At 38.0% G+C, this 17,673-nt stretch overlaps 1 protein-coding gene across 5 annotated transcripts in view; it reads left to right on the top strand.

Moving 5' to 3' along the window:
- Positions 1-2,188: 2,188 nt before the first annotated feature.
- Positions 2,189-17,673, top strand: part of Rad17 (Rad17 checkpoint clamp loader component) — a gene marked incomplete at its 3' end in the record, with an annotated part of 202,403 nt that continues 186,918 nt past the window's right edge. For 2 of the 5 annotated variants that reach the window (XM_070097048.1, XM_070097045.1), the window contains 4 exon segments: positions 2,195-2,322; positions 9,373-9,446; positions 12,462-12,590; positions 17,377-17,496. In XM_070097048.1, the coding sequence (XP_069953149.1) occupies positions 9,420-9,446; positions 12,462-12,590; positions 17,377-17,496 (276 nt within the window). 5 annotated transcript variants of the gene reach the window in all.

Raw genomic sequence — 17,673 nt, 5'->3', positions numbered from 1 at the left:
TGTCGCCCAAGTGTCTCTCATTCTTCAACTTGTCGGTTTTCTAAAGTTTACATCATACTTGATATCACTTGCTTGTATGTGTGTTTGTACAAACTTACGAAGTGGAGTTAAATACTGTCTCCTTTCTAGATCTTCAGTGTCATCGGCTAACTGGATATTCGTGTGTATTTTTGCTTCTCAAATCTTTTCTCGTATAATCTTAGCAGCAGCATTTACAATCCTATCTGCCGCTTGTGTTGATTTTCCTCACTCTGAATTCCACTTACGGTGGCTCATGGCCTGGTGGCAAAAGCTCTCGCTTCACACTAAGTGGCCCGGTGGCCTGGTGGCTAAAGCTCCCGCTTCACACACGGAGGGCCCGGGTTCGATTCCCGGCGGGTGGAAACATTTCGACACGTTTCCTTACACCTGTTGTCCTGTTCACCTAGCAGCAAATAGGTACCTGGGTGTTAGTCGACTGGTGTGGGTCGCATCCTGGGGGACAAGATTAAGGACCCCAATGGAAATAAGTTAGACAGTCCTCGATGACGCACTGACTTTCTTGGGTTATCCTGGGTGGCTAATCCTCCGGGGTTAAAAATCCGAACGAAATCTTATCTTATCTTATCTTACGGGTTCGATTCGCGGCGAGAACAGAAACATTGGACGTGTTTTCTTACACCGGTTGTCTACGTTCACCCATCAGTAATAATGGGTACCTGAGTGTTAGCCGACTGGTGTGGGTCGCATCCTGGGACAAAACTGACCTAATTTGCCCGAAATGCTCTGCATAACAAGTGGCTTTCTATGTAGTAGTATGTCATTGATGTCAGCTAGGACTGTATACCTTGTACATGTACTTGTAGAAATAAAGATATTATTATTGTTGTTATTGATAATGAAATCTATCTTATCTCGAAAACAGATCACATTCTTCTTTTCAGCAATTTCAGCAAAATAGACGCCATCACTAAAGTGGTCTTGTAGCTTCTGCTGTAATCTCTTAATGCTGTAAACTTCATCTACTATTTCAACCTGTAGTCTCCCACCGAAGTAGAGTGACCCGAAAAAGAGGAAGACACCTGCTGTCCCAGTTCGCCTAGCAGTAAGTAGTAGTTCTGATTGGCATCCTGGGGGACAAGATTGAAGGGCATAATGGAATTAAGACAGTCCTCAATGACGCACTGATTTTCTTGGATTATCCTGGGTGGCTAACCCTCAAGGGAGGTTCCTTGATGCTGGTGAGGGGGCTCTTGATCTAGGGAATTGGGTCTGCTCCAGTTCCCTGAATTAAGCCAGAATACCTTCCATTCCTCCCCCCCCCCACCCATACCGGCCCCAGAGGCGCTGTAAAATCCCTCCGGGTTTAGTATTCTCCCGTGATAATAAGAATGATCTTATGGTAACCAGTGCACAAGTTAGGAAGCAAAGATAGTTGGTGCTAGGGAAGTAGGTGGCCAGCCACAGCCACCTGTTATACAGTAATAAAGGAATGAAACTGTTACTATGTATTAGGATTAGTCTGCCCAGAATGCCGCGGCATGATAGTGGCTATCTTTGTACTTAGCAAATCAAAATTGTAATTACACATTTTAACCTTTACAAAGAAATAAACTTAATCTTATCACGCCAAGGCCAGTCATAGTATACAAGTAAAGAACAATCATAGAATATTTTATGAATGAAAGGGCGAAAAGGTAGGATAACGATTTCTTGTGATTAAAAATGTTCATAGTTAAACGTTCATAATTAATTTATTAATGTGATGCGTATATTTGTATAATTGGCGCCATGTAATTAAGCAAATTGACAGCGACACTAATGGACATAAGTCACACTACTTGACATTGTTTGGTTATTCCAGGTAAAATCTATATTATGTACTCTCATGTGTCATAACATCTCTGTTCCATCAGGGCCATTGTTAGAAATTTGTTTGCTATATACACAAAGCCTAAATAAGTCAATTTCTTACTTATTTTTTTATATATTAATTTAACTAGAATTTTAGATAGCGTAACCCAATGAAGTCAAACACTGACTTATCACTAAGCAAACAATACCTTGTATCTGCTTGGATAATAACAATAACGTTGGTGAAGTGAAGGTATTTATTTCTACTCTTATAATGAATGAACAATTTACTAAACCTTGAATGATATAATTGTAATATTTACTGGTCTTATACACGAGGTCCTTTGCAATTTTTAGCTGGTTTGCTATTGGTGGTTAGGCATGAGAGGTGGACGGTGATTGGCTAGTGCTGGTACAGATGTCAACAGTGTTTGAGAGAGACAGCTGAAGCAACAAGTGAATTATTACGTGTACCTCAGGTGTCTACAGGTGAGAATATATTACAAGTGACCATCTTACTGAGATAACAAGTTATGTAGGTATGTTGCTTCAGTATACTTGACACTTGACACCAAATAAGTACGCCGAGTCTTGGAATATCTCAAACAACATGCATTTGATACAAATACAAATGTTTACTTTAATATTACTGCATAAATATAAAGCACACAATAATCTGATGGTCCATAAGGTGCATAGCATGTCGCAGTTAGAATGATAACAAATTCTCACTACAGGCAGCACACTCCACCAATATTCAATACACTCAACCTACTCACCATACAAAACATCCATACTTATTACTGCACCTATTACATACATAGAACACTCAACTCTGATATTAACCCTCCCCTCAAACATCTCCTTGCCAACCTCAACAGAACACATGACCATAACACAAGGCACAGATCACTCTTTGATATTCCTCGTGTCCATCTCACGCTATGCAAAAACTCAATGCACATAAAAGGCCCTAAAATCTGGAATTCATTACCTGTTAATATAAAAGAAACACTACCTGTTTATAAATTCAAGTCTCTTCTCAAAGATCACTTACTCACCCAAAACCAAATAAATACTGAATAACTGAACCTTATAAATTGTATATCTTAAATGTTTCTCACAATTATATCACATAAATGTTAAACCTAAAACCCAATCTAACTTTATTATTTTTTAAATTCACTACCTAACAGAATACTCCATTCTACTGAATTTACAACAATGCATGCAACCATATGACCTGTCTTTGTAATACTCACTTGTGCTTTATAGTAATCAGTTTACATTAATGTTTTTCACTGATTTCATCATTGCTTAGTTAATCTTAAGTTAATTTTAAGCCAGCCCGTAATGCTATGCATAGTATAAGTGGCTTTGGCATGCTGCTCTTATCTGTATTTTTTTTTGTACCTCTGTAAGTGTGCTCAAATTATAAATAAATAAATAAATAAATAGTACCAACGGTGTCCCGTGGCTCGGTTGGCAACACACTTGCCAGACACTGAGTGTCCGTTGTTCAGTCTCCGGCACAGGTGGAAACATTGGACGTGTTTCCTTGCACCTGCTGTCCCTGGTCACCTAGCAGTAAGTAGGTACCTAGACGTTAGTAGACTTGTGGATCGCATTCTAGGGTACAAGATTAAAGGACCACAATGGAAATAAGACAAAGTCGTTGATAATGCACTGATTTGGGTTATCCTGGGTGGCTAACCCTCCCCGGGTTAAAAACCCGAACAAATTTTATCTTAACCTGGGGATGCTAACCACCCATAGTGACCCAATAAAGTCGATGTGTCATATATGACGAAATAACTCACTTTGACCATTTTTGGGTTATCTTAGGTAATCTACACATAGGCCGCTGTGTATGATAAAATAATTTATGTAACTGTATTTGTGTATCTGTACCAGAATAAACTAACTTACTCATATAATCTTGTCTCCCAGGATGTGACCCACAACAGTCGACTAACACCCAGGTACCTACTTAATGCTGGGTAAACAGGACAGCAGGTGTAGGGAAACATGCCCATTGTTTCACCCATGCCGGGGAGCGAGCCCTGGTCCCTTAGTGTGTGAACTGAGGATTCTGCTAACTCCACCATTAACACCAATGAAAGTATTTAGTCCTTCATATAGGCTAGGGAAAGATTCTTGATCCGAGGGATTAGAGATGACCTTCTCTAGGATGAAACCTAATTACACTGACTTTATTGGGTTATCTTAGGTTATATCAGCAGGTATATCACAGCACAATGGTAACCATGCTGGGCCCCACACCAGAGAGGATTTGGGGGTCAAACCCCACTATGAAGAGGCGTGTATAATGAAGTTTAACACCTGCTGCCCCTGGTCATCCACCAGTAAATAGATAACTGTAGGTTGCATCCTGGGTAAGGAACTAAAAAAGGACCCTAATGGAAATCAGTCACATTTACTTTATTGGGTTATTGATAGTTACTCAGCCTTTGAGAGTTTAATCCAAATAAAGTTTTCTGATAATATCTGATCAGTCAGGAAAAGTCTTCACTGTTTTGATGTTGATGAAGAGTTCCCCATATAAAGATTTATTAGAAATTTTAGCAAGCAATAGCATATCCTAATCTAATCTTACCCAAAATATACTACCCAAGTACCATATGTGATGGATAACTTGTGGTTATTTTTTAACAAGTTGCTGATCTTGCCCCCTGGTTGACTTCCTAGCTTTAATTATTTACAGCATTGAGGGCTTTCCAGGGTACCATTCCCCCACAAGTGTGCACTCTCAGAACCATTGTACAAATTTCTTCCTATAGTCTGTAAAAAATTTTGTTGGCTCTAAAGCTTATCTCCCATTCCCTGCATACTGTTACTTCAACTGGTTCAGCATTTTCTGATGAATATAATTTAAGTATGTTCAAAATAACTAATAGCAGAGGATATTGTATCAGCTGTCAGTTGCCCACATGTAAACAGCTGTTGAACTGGTTATCGTTCAAGGGGCTCCATGTTGCCATACCAGTCTGACAGTTTTTTACAGTTTGCTTATTAGTGGTTAACTATACAATTTTAAAGGCTTGTATAACTTAACCCAACCGAACCACCTAACTGGTTCCTGCCTGACTGCCATGTCAGTAGTACATATTTAAAAAATTTATGCTATATGGCTGTTGGTCAACTGACTGCTGGTCCAATAGCTGGTTACTAGCTATAGAACTGGCAGTCATTCAAGTAGCACTTACAAATGGGTAATGACCTGAAGGATATTATGAAAGTTCATTCAAGTGTAAACCATTGTTCAAGCAGAGGTATGGTTATTGACCAGACAGCAAAGCAATTAAAATTTGAGGGTGACTGCCCCATATTCAGTTATATCCATTGTAACTCCTAAATTTATATTGGCAATCACCTAAGAGATTGTATATGTCAAACAATTTGTCATTTTCTTATTAATCTTAGGTTAGTTGCAAGTTTGCCCAAAATGCTCTGCATGTTAAGAGGCTGTGGTCATGCACATGTAAATGTAATTCACCTTTGTACAAACATTGTATCATACCGAAATAAAGTATAGTGGAACCCCGGTTATTGGCCGTAATCCGTTCCAGAAGGTTGGCCAAAAAGGCTGAAAACCGAAGTAATATTTCTCATAAGAATTAATGTAAATCCAATTAATCCATTTCAGACACCCAAAAATATTAACAAAAAATAAATTTTTTAAAGATTAATTATTGTTTTACATACAGAAAACAATGAAAAATAAATATAAAGCATAAATTTTAATGATAAATGAGCTTTACATTCCTTTATTGAAGATTCTTGTTGGTGTATTGAAGAAGACAAGGTGGGGAGAGGGAGTTAGGAATCCCCCTCCATAAGGTATCAAAACCCTCTCTAGGGTTACTTCCCTTCTTTGTCATTTACTGCCACAGTACAGTCATTACTTACCTCAGAATATTTGTAGTCTTAATGTAGGGCAAGAGGTGAGTAATATTTGTAGGAAGTCAGTGTAAACAGCGGTAGATGTAGGTATGCGTATGTAGCCTCCCCCTGGGCTACACTACACAGCCATATTATTATACCATGTTTTTTGAGTTTAATCATTTCTAACAACTACCTTTAGATGCCATCATAAACAAAGGGAGAAGTACTGGAATGAATAATTCATGCCGAGAATTGTAAACAAATTGAGCATGAAGGGTGGTGACTGCGCCAGACACTAGATTCACAGTTTTCTCTAACGACGAATCAGAGAAAACGTATTGTTTACTCTCCTCCCAACTCACCACTCGATAATATTGCATGTTTATATGCTATGTAACGTGTTTCTTATAATAATTTTGAAGAAAATATCATAGATGGATTAATGAAAATGTCTATACAGTGGACCCCCGCATACCGATTTTAATCCGTGCAAGAGGGGTCATTGTTATGCGAAATAATCGGTATGCGAATGAATTTTCCCCATAAGAAATAATGGAAATCAAATTAATCCGTGCAAGACACCCAAAAGTATGAAAAAAAAAAATTTTTTACCACATGAAATGTTAATTTTAATACACACAAACTGAAAAAGGCATGCACACTTACATGACACTTACTTTTATTGAAGATCTGGTGATGATTGATGGGATGGGAGGAGGGGAGAGAGAGTGTTAGTGTTTAGAAGGGGAATCCCCTTCCATTAAGACTTGAGGTGTCGAGTCCTTTTCTGGGGTTACTTCCCTTCTTCTTTTAATGCCACTAGGACCAGCTTCAGAGTCACTGGACTTCTTTTGCACAACATATCTGTCCATAGTGGCCTGTACCTCGCATTCCTTTATGACTTCCCTAAAGTGTTTCACAACATTGTCAGTGTACAGGTTGCCAACACGGCTTGCAATAGCTGTGTGAGGGTGATTTTCATCAAAAAAGGTTTGCACTTCAAGCCACTTTGCACACATTTCCTTAATCTTTGTAGTAGGCAACTTCTTCAATTTCTCTCTCCCCTCCTCTGAACCAGTTTCCTCAGGTCTGGCCTCTTGCTGTTGAAGTTGATCTATCAGCTCATCAGTGGTTAGTTCTTCATTGTCCTCCTCCACCAACTCTTCCACATCCTCCCCACTAACCTCCAACCCCAAGGACTTTCCCAATGCCACAATGGATTCCTCAACTGGCATAATCCTCTCAGGGTTAGCCTCAAACCCTTCAAAATCCCTTTTGTCTACACATTCTGGCCACAGTTTCTTCCAAGCAGAGTTTAAGGTCTTCTTAGTCACTCCCTCCCAAGCCTTACCTATAAGGTTTACACAATTGAGGATATTAAAGTGCTCTCTCCAAAACTCTCTTAGAGTCAGTTGAGTTTCTGAGGTCACTACAAAGCACCTTTCAAACAGAGCTTTTGTGTACAGTTTTTTGAAGTTTGCAATAACCTGCTGGTCCATGGGCTGCAGGAGAGGAGTGGTATTAGGAGGCAAAAACTTGATGTTAATGAATTTCATGTCCCCATAAATTCGCTCTGCCACGTCTGTAGGATGACCAGGGGCATTGTCTAACACCAGGAGGCACTTAAGTTCTAATTTCTTTTCAGTTAGGTAATCTTTCACATTGGGGGCAAATGCATGGTGTAACCAGTCATAGAAAAAGTCCCTAGTGACCCATGCCTTACTGTTTGCCCTCCACAGCACACACAAATTCTCCTTGAGGACATTCTTTTGCCTGAACGGTCTGGGAGTTTCAGAGTGATACACTAATAAAGGCTTAACTTTGCAATCACCAGTAGCATTGGAACACATCAACAAAGTAAGCCTGTCTTTCATAGGCTTATGTCCTGGGAGTGCCTTTTCCTCCTGAGTAATGTAGGTCCTGCTTGGCATTTTCTTCCAAAACAGGCCTGTTTCATCACAATTAAACACTTGTTCAGGTTTCAGTCCTTCAGTCTCTATGTACTCCTTGAATTCATGCACATATTTTTCAGCCACTTTGTGGTCCGAACTGGCAGCCTCACCATGCCTTATCACACTATGTATGCCACTACGCTTCTTAAATCTCTCAAACCAACCTTTGCTGGCCTTAAATTCACTCACATCAGCACTAGTTGCAGGCATTTTTTTAATTAAATCCTCATGCAACTTCCTAGCCTTTTCGCTTATGATCGCTTGAGAGACGCTATCTCCTGCTAGCTGTTTTTCATTTATCCACACCAATAAGAGTCTCTCAACATCTTCCATCACTTGCGATCTTTGTTTCGAAAACACAGTTAAACCTTTGGCAAGAACAGCTTCCTTGATTGCCTTTCTGGTGCCCACAATAGTAGCGATGGTTGATTGGGGTTTCTTGTACAACCTGACCAGGTCGGCGATACGCACTCCACTTTCATACTTATCAATGATCTCTTTCTTCATCTCTATTGGAATTCTCACCCTTATTGCTGTAGGGTTGGCACTAGAAGCTTTCTTGGGGCCCATGGTCACTTATTTTCCAGAAAAAGCACCGAAAACACTGTAATAATACGAAATATTCCGATTGTATGCTTTGATGTTACCGCGGAGGCTGGCTGGTAAACAATGCCACTGGCAGCACATGTGAGGCTGGCTGAGGGCGCACATTGGACGCGTCTCGGACGAAAATCGGTGAGCGGGTTTTTAAGCGGTATGCGAGGCAAAATTTTTGCGTTTAAAGCAAGCGGTATGCGGATTAATCGTTATGTGATGCCATCGGTATGCGGGGTCCACTGTATTAACCTAAAACAAGACATTTAATGTGCCCAAGAGTGATTATTATTAAGCATACATTTCATATAAACATTGTATGTTTTTATATACTAGGTAATGTGTTTCTTTCGGCCCATGGTGGCTTATTTCACAGTCGCACTCAATAAACATCCACAAAAAACAATGGATTGTAACAAAATGTTTGGATGAATGCGCGGAATGTTGCTCACTCGCCCACAGACGCAACCAGACTGACTCACGGACATGGTCAGGCGGATGTGTCCAATACGGCAGATTTCCGAGTTGCCAGCTAAAATCCAGGACAGAATTTCGGCCAAAAAAGTGGCCAAAATCCGATTTGGCCGATATCTGCATCGGCCGATATCCGGGGTCCACTGTATCTTTATATATGTAGTACTCGATTCAGGATTTTTTTCAACTTCTAGTTGTATTAAAGATTTTTGTGTAGTATTTGATGATTATACTGTGCACTTATATCCGGGATATCTTTTCTTTTTGAATTGTACCCTATTTACAATGTTATGGGCCTATTGCCATTAGGGTGTAATAGCCTGGCACACCAGATTGTCACTTTAAGGGCTGTGCCTTGATACAGTAAAGGGCTCTTGATCCAGGGAATTGAATCTCCCTTCTCTTTCCTTGGATCAAACCTGATTGTCTAATGAGTTTAGTGCTTCCACATAAATATAATAATCAGGGAGTTACCAAGGAAATCAGGCCATAGGCTGAACTGCATTTGTGGAATAACTAGCAAAATCTACCACTAGTTTGGTGCTCATGCCCTGTGGTCTGTGCATCTCTAACCTGAGGTAATAATTCACAATGTAAACTTCCACCTTTTCAGATTACTGTATTTAGTAGCTGCTTAAATAACTGGCAAATGTAACCATCATGGCAAATTGGAAAAGCAAACAAAAGGTGAGTTTAATGCTGAGTGTAGTTATTTTCTGGGTAATGAGATCTTAATTTACCATACTCAAACCAAAGACTTCATTAATTGCCATGAAGTCCCTACCTTTTCCATGACCCTGAATGGGCTTAGCACTAACCCATTAATATAACAATAATCATAAATTGGATTATAATTACTAATCACCGAATGTCTGTCTTGTATTAAATTCAACAAGGTATTCATGATGTTCTTTGGAGTTCCTCTTCAGCTTTTTATGGTAATGGCTGATACTGTAGTATGTTTGAGAGGTAAAAATCAATTACATACTTGCATTTTAAATATTCATATACAGTGGACCCCCGGTATACGATATTAATCTGTTCCTGAGAGCTTATCATATGCCAAAATTATCGGAAGGTGAATTAATTTTCCCCATAAGAAATAATGGAAATCAAATTAATCTGTTCAAGACACCCAAAAGAGTGAAAAAAAAATTTTACCACATGAAATATTAAGTTTAATGCACACAAACTGAAGAAGACATGCACAATTTGTAGTACTCTACTAACAATAGAATACATGACACTTACCTTTAATGAAGATCTGGTGATGATTGATGGGATGGGAGGAGGGGAGAGTGTCGAAGTTGTTAATGTTTAGAAGGGGAATCCCCTTCCATTAGGACTTGAAGTAGCAAGTCCTTTTCTGGGGTTACTTCCCTTTTTCTTTTAATGCCACTAGGACCAGCTCCAGAGTCACTGGACCTCTGTCGCACAACAAATCTGTCCATAGAGGTCTGTACCTCCCGTTCCTTTAAGATTTGTTTAAAATGGGCCATAACATTGTCATTGTAATAGTCACCAGCACGGCTTGCAATAGCTGTGTTAGGGTGATTTTCATCCATAAAGGTTTGCAGTTCAACCCACTTTGCACACATTTCCTTAATCTTTGAAGTAGGCACAATGGATTTGTGAAGGCTTACTCAGCTCTCTAATAACTTCAGACAGTATTACCAAAGCTGGCTCCTCCTCAGGAAAATTAATGAATAGAAAACGAAATAATAATTAACAAAGATAAACACTTTATTATTTATTAAAGCAAACATAAAACAATAAAACATGACAGGTACATCCTATTTGAAAGAAAAATGAAAAATGAAATGAATAAAATAACATTTGAACTCAACGCTAATATATATATTGGGGTGTCTGGTGTTGGTGACACTTCGTGTTGCTGAAATCTTAGCCGTTGCTGAGGTGGGGGGGGGGTCTCAGGTGTTGGTGACCCATGTTCATCCCTTGTGCAAGTATTAGTGATACATTCTAGTTGGTCTGAGTAGTATATAGCTGTGCCACCCCCTTCAAAATCTTTCTTAATTTCCATACTAATTCTCACCCTTTTTACCACAGGGTTGGCACTAGAAGCTTTCTTGGGGCTCATGGTGACTTATTTTGCAGAAACAAGCACCAAAAACAGTGATAATATGGAATGTACCGAATGTATGCTTAGATGCAAGCACACTGGCTGGCTTGTAAACACTGGCACGCACGGGGCAGTTCAGGCCACATGTGGACGCGTCCTGGACAAATCGTGTGTGGCGGGTTTTTTAACGAGTGGCAAGGCAAAATTTTTGCGTTAAAATGTATCGTCTACCGGATTTAACATATACCGATGCCATCGTATACAGGGGGTCGTATACCGATGCCATCGTATACAGGGGGTCCACTGTAATAGTTATTTTAAATAAAATTATTGTTGTACACTCTTGGTATTGTCCCCTCCTTGTTCCATCATTAAACATTTTACCATGCTATCTAATTACATACTACACCATTGCTTTTGTATACAGTGGAACCTCAGTACTCAAACAACTCCCTACTTGAACAAAGCTCAGCACTCGACCAAACAAACACGACCTGCCAGAACTTTGCTGTAAACTATTTCGTGTTTCTTCGCATTTTTGGTGTTTTTTTTTTTAAATATACATAAATAAGTCACCATGGTCGGGATCGACACTCAAACAGCATTCTGGAATTAATTAAGTTCGAGTACCGCGGTTCTACTGTACGTATCCACTGCCTAATCTACATGAGTTTTTTCAAGGGTTCTTTTTAATAACTATTTCACCTATAGTCACCAGTTTGATGGTGTTTCTGCCTTTCCTTCCTGTGTAGCTTGTGACATGCCACTGACTGCAGAACTCATTTTAAATAGGCCCCAGACTAATGATTTTTTTTTTACCTTTGTCATGGTTTATATAATTACTGGGGGGCCTGTAGGGTTCTCAGGAAATTTTTATGGAAGTCTTTGGACATAAATAGTTCAATGTGGTTTATAACCCGTAAACGGTCCAAGCAGATCTACGTTCACATGTGTAGTGCTCCAAAAGTAGATCTATGTTTTTTCTTACATATTTTCAAATGTAACAAAAAAAAAAAAGTAGATCAAAATTTTTTTACACGTTTTCAAATGTAGAAAAAAAAAATCTACTTTTTTTACATACTTTCAAATGTTGAAAAAACATATATATACGTTTGGACCGTTTATGGGTTAATTGATGCTGCTTTTTTTTTTATCGTGGTATGGTTAATATTTGTGTGAAGCATTTTATTTATGTTTGTAGGTTTTATTGTTTGTTAATTTTATCTGTTTTTAGTGTTTTGTATATCATTACTGTTTTATTAGTATGAATGCTGAGTGACATAATCTCCAAGTGCTCTGTTGATACTATTACTACAACTAATACTACTACTTTTTAGCAACTTCAGTATAACAAATAGTGTACTGTACAATTTAAAACTTTTTCTTTGAATTTAAAATAATTTTCTTTTACCAATAAAGCATTGTTGACATTATCAAATTTAGTGTAGTGTAGATCAGTGAACTCTGGAGTGTTTGGCAGTTCCTGGCACTACTGGTACATGTTCAATATTAAGGTGTAGATTGGGTTTTGTGTTGGTGTGGAGAGAGAGGTGTGGATGCACTTAGAGTGATTTATTCCAAGAAAGCTTGATCCATTCAATTAAGTCTTCGTCTTCCAGAGTTCTTCCTGGCAGCCTCCTACCTTTGATGATTTTGATTCAAGTCCCTCGCCGCCTCTTGAGAAAAAAGCAGTAAAGCGTTTCCGAGAACCAGATGCCCTGTCCCATCTCGGAAAAAAAACACCTAAGGTATGGAGTTTGAATGCTTCATATGCATGAGAATTTACAATAGCAAATCACCTAACAGATATTTGTGAGGGGGGTTTTCCAGTTTTTTTTTTAATATCTTTTTGTTTTGTTTAACCTGTTAACAAGCTGCAGTCATTTGGATTTCTTCATTATCTTGAGGAATCATGTTGTATGTCTTTTTGTTTGTTCTTTGTGTATTAAACCTAATTTGTATTGTTTTAAGAACTGTGCTTTTAGTTACTGGATCTGAGAACTCATGTTGGTTATCTTTGTGCTGTTTAGTCTGTTATAACTTGTTTGACCTTAATTCATAAAGAAATTTTCAAATCCTTTACACAGCTTAAATTTAAATCCTTTCTAAGCCTATTATTTGTTGTACAATTTTTCAGTTTGAATCATAATTTTGGACCTGTAGTGAATATGTGGTATTGCTCATTCTGGCTAGAAGCCTGTAATCAGGAAACAGCACATAAAGACTATGAATTACACTGAACACTAGGAGTAATAATTTCTAACAACAGTATAATTACATTCGATCATACAAAAAAATGTGGTAACTTTAAAACATAGTAAATTCTTTCATGTCGCAGGAGTAACTCTTTCAGTGACCATCACATAAAGTAGGTCATTGAAGTCATGAGCTCAGCTGGCTCAGATAAGCTGTGAGCAGTAAATTTTGGCCAAGATATGAGAGGATGGGTCTGTGCAGTGAGTGTGCACAGTATAAAAAAATCCTGCCACATGCAGTGCATGATGAGTAAAACAAAACTTACTGTGTTTGGTGTTTTTTCTGATGGTTTTGGTTTTATTGGTGGTTTCTTGGTATCATTTAATAGGATGGAAGACATACTACTGAAATAGAAATAATTTTCATTGGTTTGAGAACCAGAAGTAGATTGATTTTTAGAAATATAGAATATAAAACGGTTACTTGGAATAGTTGCTGCTTCAAGAATTCGAGTTCTTGAATTGAAAATTATTTAATGTAAAAAAAATTGTACCTATAAACTAACTAGATTATAATCCAAATAATTTTTCTTATAATCATGTACAATGATATATTTAATCTACTTGTACCTTCATTGTATACAGTGGAACCTCTGTTTTCAAATTTAATTTGTTCCAGATGTCAATTTGACAGCCAGAATTGACGACAACCAAAGCAGTTTTTCCCACAAAGAATAATGCAAATAGAATTAATCCATTCCAGACCCCAAATGATAATATAACAGTATATTAACACTTTCAGGGTCGAGACCCCCACGATCTTGAACTCGCTCTTAGGGTCGAAAATTTAAAAAAAAAAAATATTTTTTCTTAGGAAATGATAGAGAATCTTTTCCGGATGGTAATAACGCCAGAAGTATGAAATTTGATGGAAAACTTATGGAAATATGCTCTTTCAACGATATTTACACATTGGGGATTTCGCCCACTTTGAGCCCTATTTTCGGCTAATTCCAAAATGTTTCAGTCGGCTAAAATCATAGTTATTTCGCTAGAACTCCATTTGTTCTATCAAATGAGTACAAGAAACTGCCCATTTATCGATTTCAACTACCCAGTGAAGTGGTCAAAAATTGGCAATTTGGCCCATTTCACACAAACTTCAAAAGATGCCATTTTCAAAAAAAGGTCCAGAATAAACAAGACAGACATTCCTGGCACTAAAATAACATTTTATCTGTTCAATAATCATGTCTTCAGGCCCCTATTATATTACTCTTGCTTTCTATTTTGAATTTTTATTCTCACAAAAAATAGATTTACTGTTATGCATTATTGTAAAAATGGTATAAATAATATCAGCACACTTATGAAAGAATACTAGACTCGCCACCAGTTGACATGTATTGGACGCTTGGCGTGATTTGTTTACTCTTGAACATCGGCAAAAATCGAACATTTACACTACTTTGAGCTCAATTTCAAGGTACTTTTCATTGTGAAACCAATCAAAATCATCTCTATTTCTGTAATATATCTTGCATTCTATCAAATGGGACCAAGAAAACGAGAATATAACCATAAATACCATACAAAAATACACTGCAAATTCGCTGTTTTAAACCAAAAACATGGTCTGAGTTTTTTTTTCTCATTATGCACTACGTGCTGCAGGATTTTTTTTTATACTGAGCACACTGACCACGCAGACCCATTCTTTCATATGTAGGCCTACCAGCTTTCTTCCGCTAGATTTGAAGGTGCTAGAATATACGCGTTCAAGTATGGTACCGACCCTGGCTCTCAAGCCATACAAGTACGGCACCAACCCTGAAAAGGTTAATAATGTATTAACTACTACATAAAACAATGTATAAAATTATACAGCACAGGGAAACTATAAAAATTAATACTACATGTAAATGAAAATTTAACTGAAATATTGTACTGCAAATGATAATTTAACTGCCCCTTACCTGTCAGAGGAGAGCTAATGGCATACTGGAAGCAGGAGGTGGAGGAGAGGAGGGGGGTTGTTACTGCTTGGAAGGAGAGTCGCCTTCTATTAATATGCCAGGCAACTATCCTTCTGGTTTTCTCTCTCTCCTTTCTCTTTTCACCACTAACACCTTATTCTGGCTCACTGGTTCTTTGTCTCATTAAAAAACTGTCCAGTGAGGTTTGTTTCAGGCTTTGTTTTAACACTTGTTGAAAGTGAAACATTACATTGTCATTATACATGTTAGATGATAAATAACACATGTGCAACACTTGGGTATTTTTAATGAGGAAACGTTTCGCCACACAGTGGCTTCATCAGTCCATACAAAGGAGAATGGTGGAGAAAAGGAGGAGTTTGAGGTAATCAGTCCCTCAGCCTTCAGTTGATGTGATGGACTGATCACATCGACTCAAGGCTGAGGGACTGAAACCTCAAATTCCTCCTGTTTTTCACCATTCTCCTTTGTATGGACTGATGAAGCCACTTTGTGGCAAAACGTTTCCTCATTGAAGATACCCAAGTGTTGCACGTGTCTAATTTATCAACTTGTCGGTTCTCTGAACCATTCATCTACATTCCTGTCTGACAGGGCAACATTGTGGGATCTTCACCCTTTGAGGGTCGAGAGGCCCTCTCCCAAACTCGGTCTCATTCGAAAAATTCTTGAAAAAAAAAAAAGATTTTTTCTTGCGAAATGATAGAGAATCTTTTTCCGATCATAATGACACCAAAAGTACGAAATTTGATGGAAAACTTATGGAATTATGCTCTCGTGAAGTTGCAGTCTTCACGATATTTACACATCAGTGATTTCGCCCACATTGAACCCTATTTTTGGCCAATGCCAATGTTGCAGTTGACTAAAATCATAGCTCTTTCTCTAGAACTCCATTTGTTTTACCAAATGAAACAAGATTGCCCATTTACCAATTTCAACTACCCAATAAAGTGGTCAGAAATTGACAGTTTGGGTAATTTCACACAAAATTTCAAAAGATACCAATTTCCTAACAGGATCCAGAATAAACAAGATAGACATTCATGGCACTAAACTATTTTATTTGTTCACTAGTCACATCTCTAGGCCCCTCTTACATTACTTTTGCTTTCCATTTTGAATTTTTATTCTCACAGAAAATAGACGGTTTTTTTATTATGTATATTACTGCATCATTGTAAAAATGGTATAAATGATGTCAGCACACTTGCAAAAGAATATTAGACTCGCCAGTTGACGTGTATTGGACACGTGGCATGATTTGTTTACTCTTGAACATCAGCAAAAATCGATCATTCTCGCTACTTTGAGTTCAATTTCAAGGTACTTGTCATCGTGAAACCAAAGAAAATCATCTCTATTTCTGTAATATATTTTCCATTCTATCAAATGAGACCAAGGAAACGAGAATACAATCATAAATACCATACAAAAATACACTAGAAAGTCGCTGTTTTAAACCAAAAACACGTTCAGTTTTTTTTCTCATTATGCACTGCGTGCTTCAGGATTTTTTTATACTGTGCACACTGACCACACAGACCCATTCTTTCATATATAGGCCTGCCAGCAGATTTGAAGGCGCTAGAATTTAGGCATACAAATACGTGACTGACCCTGGCTGCTATGACGTACATGACCGACCCTCAAAGGGTTAATACAGGGAATTCTCCACTTGCCTAATCCTTGGGGATGACCTGCTTCCACATTGGACAAATGTGATGCCACTTACAACTGCTGCACCTCTCCTGCCTACAGTATATAAGCTGCTGCTTCGCACATATGCTGTATTCTTTTCAAGATTGATGGACTGACCGCATAGACTCAAGGCTGAGGGACTGATTACATCAAACTACTCCTGTTTTTCACCATTCTCCTTTGTATGGACTGATGAAGCCACTGTCTGGCAAAAAGTTTCCTCATTAAAGATACCCAAGTGTTGCACGTGTCTAATTCATAATCTTGGGGTAACATAGTGTTTTACATACTTATATTTTGTAATTTGTCCTATTTCCAACAGGTCATCTCCCATTACCAGCACTGTGGTTCATGTCTTTATCTTACTCCAGTTCTTCTGAACTTAACCTTTTTCCTTCATTTGCAGATTGCTTGTAATCTAAATGATTTTATAAAAATGGTCATAGGTCATATCAATTTTTCTCTAGCTTTCAGTAATGATTTAACAAGCAAAAAAAAAAAAATCATTGGCATATTTTGACCCTTCGGTTGATTTTGTCTGGGAAATAACCTGCCTTTTTTTTTTTTTTTTTTTTTTAACTAGCAACAGTTTTCAGTGTTAATGATAAATTACCATTAAAATTTATTGTAATATTGTTCAGGTAGGGTCAGCCTTGTGGGTTGATGTATATTCCCCTACAACCCGAGATGACCTGGCTGTTCACAAGAGAAAAGTACAGGAAGTGGAATCATGGCTGGTAGAAAGCATGGCTGCTCTCAAGGTATGATTTGACCTCAGAATTGAGCATGGAAATTCAGGATTGAATTTGTTAAATTGAAGGTTACTTAATTGTTGTTGTGTGTGTGTATATATATATATATATATATATATACAGTGGACCCTCAGCTAACGATGGCATCAGCTAACGTTAAATCCAGCTAACGATACATTTTAACAC

The sequence above is a fragment of the Cherax quadricarinatus genome, chromosome 56, assembly GCF_038502225.1.
Source record: "Cherax quadricarinatus isolate ZL_2023a chromosome 56, ASM3850222v1, whole genome shotgun sequence".
Taxonomy (NCBI): domain Eukaryota; kingdom Metazoa; phylum Arthropoda; class Malacostraca; order Decapoda; family Parastacidae; genus Cherax; species Cherax quadricarinatus.
This window is presented reverse-complemented; position numbering and strand designations above follow the sequence as displayed.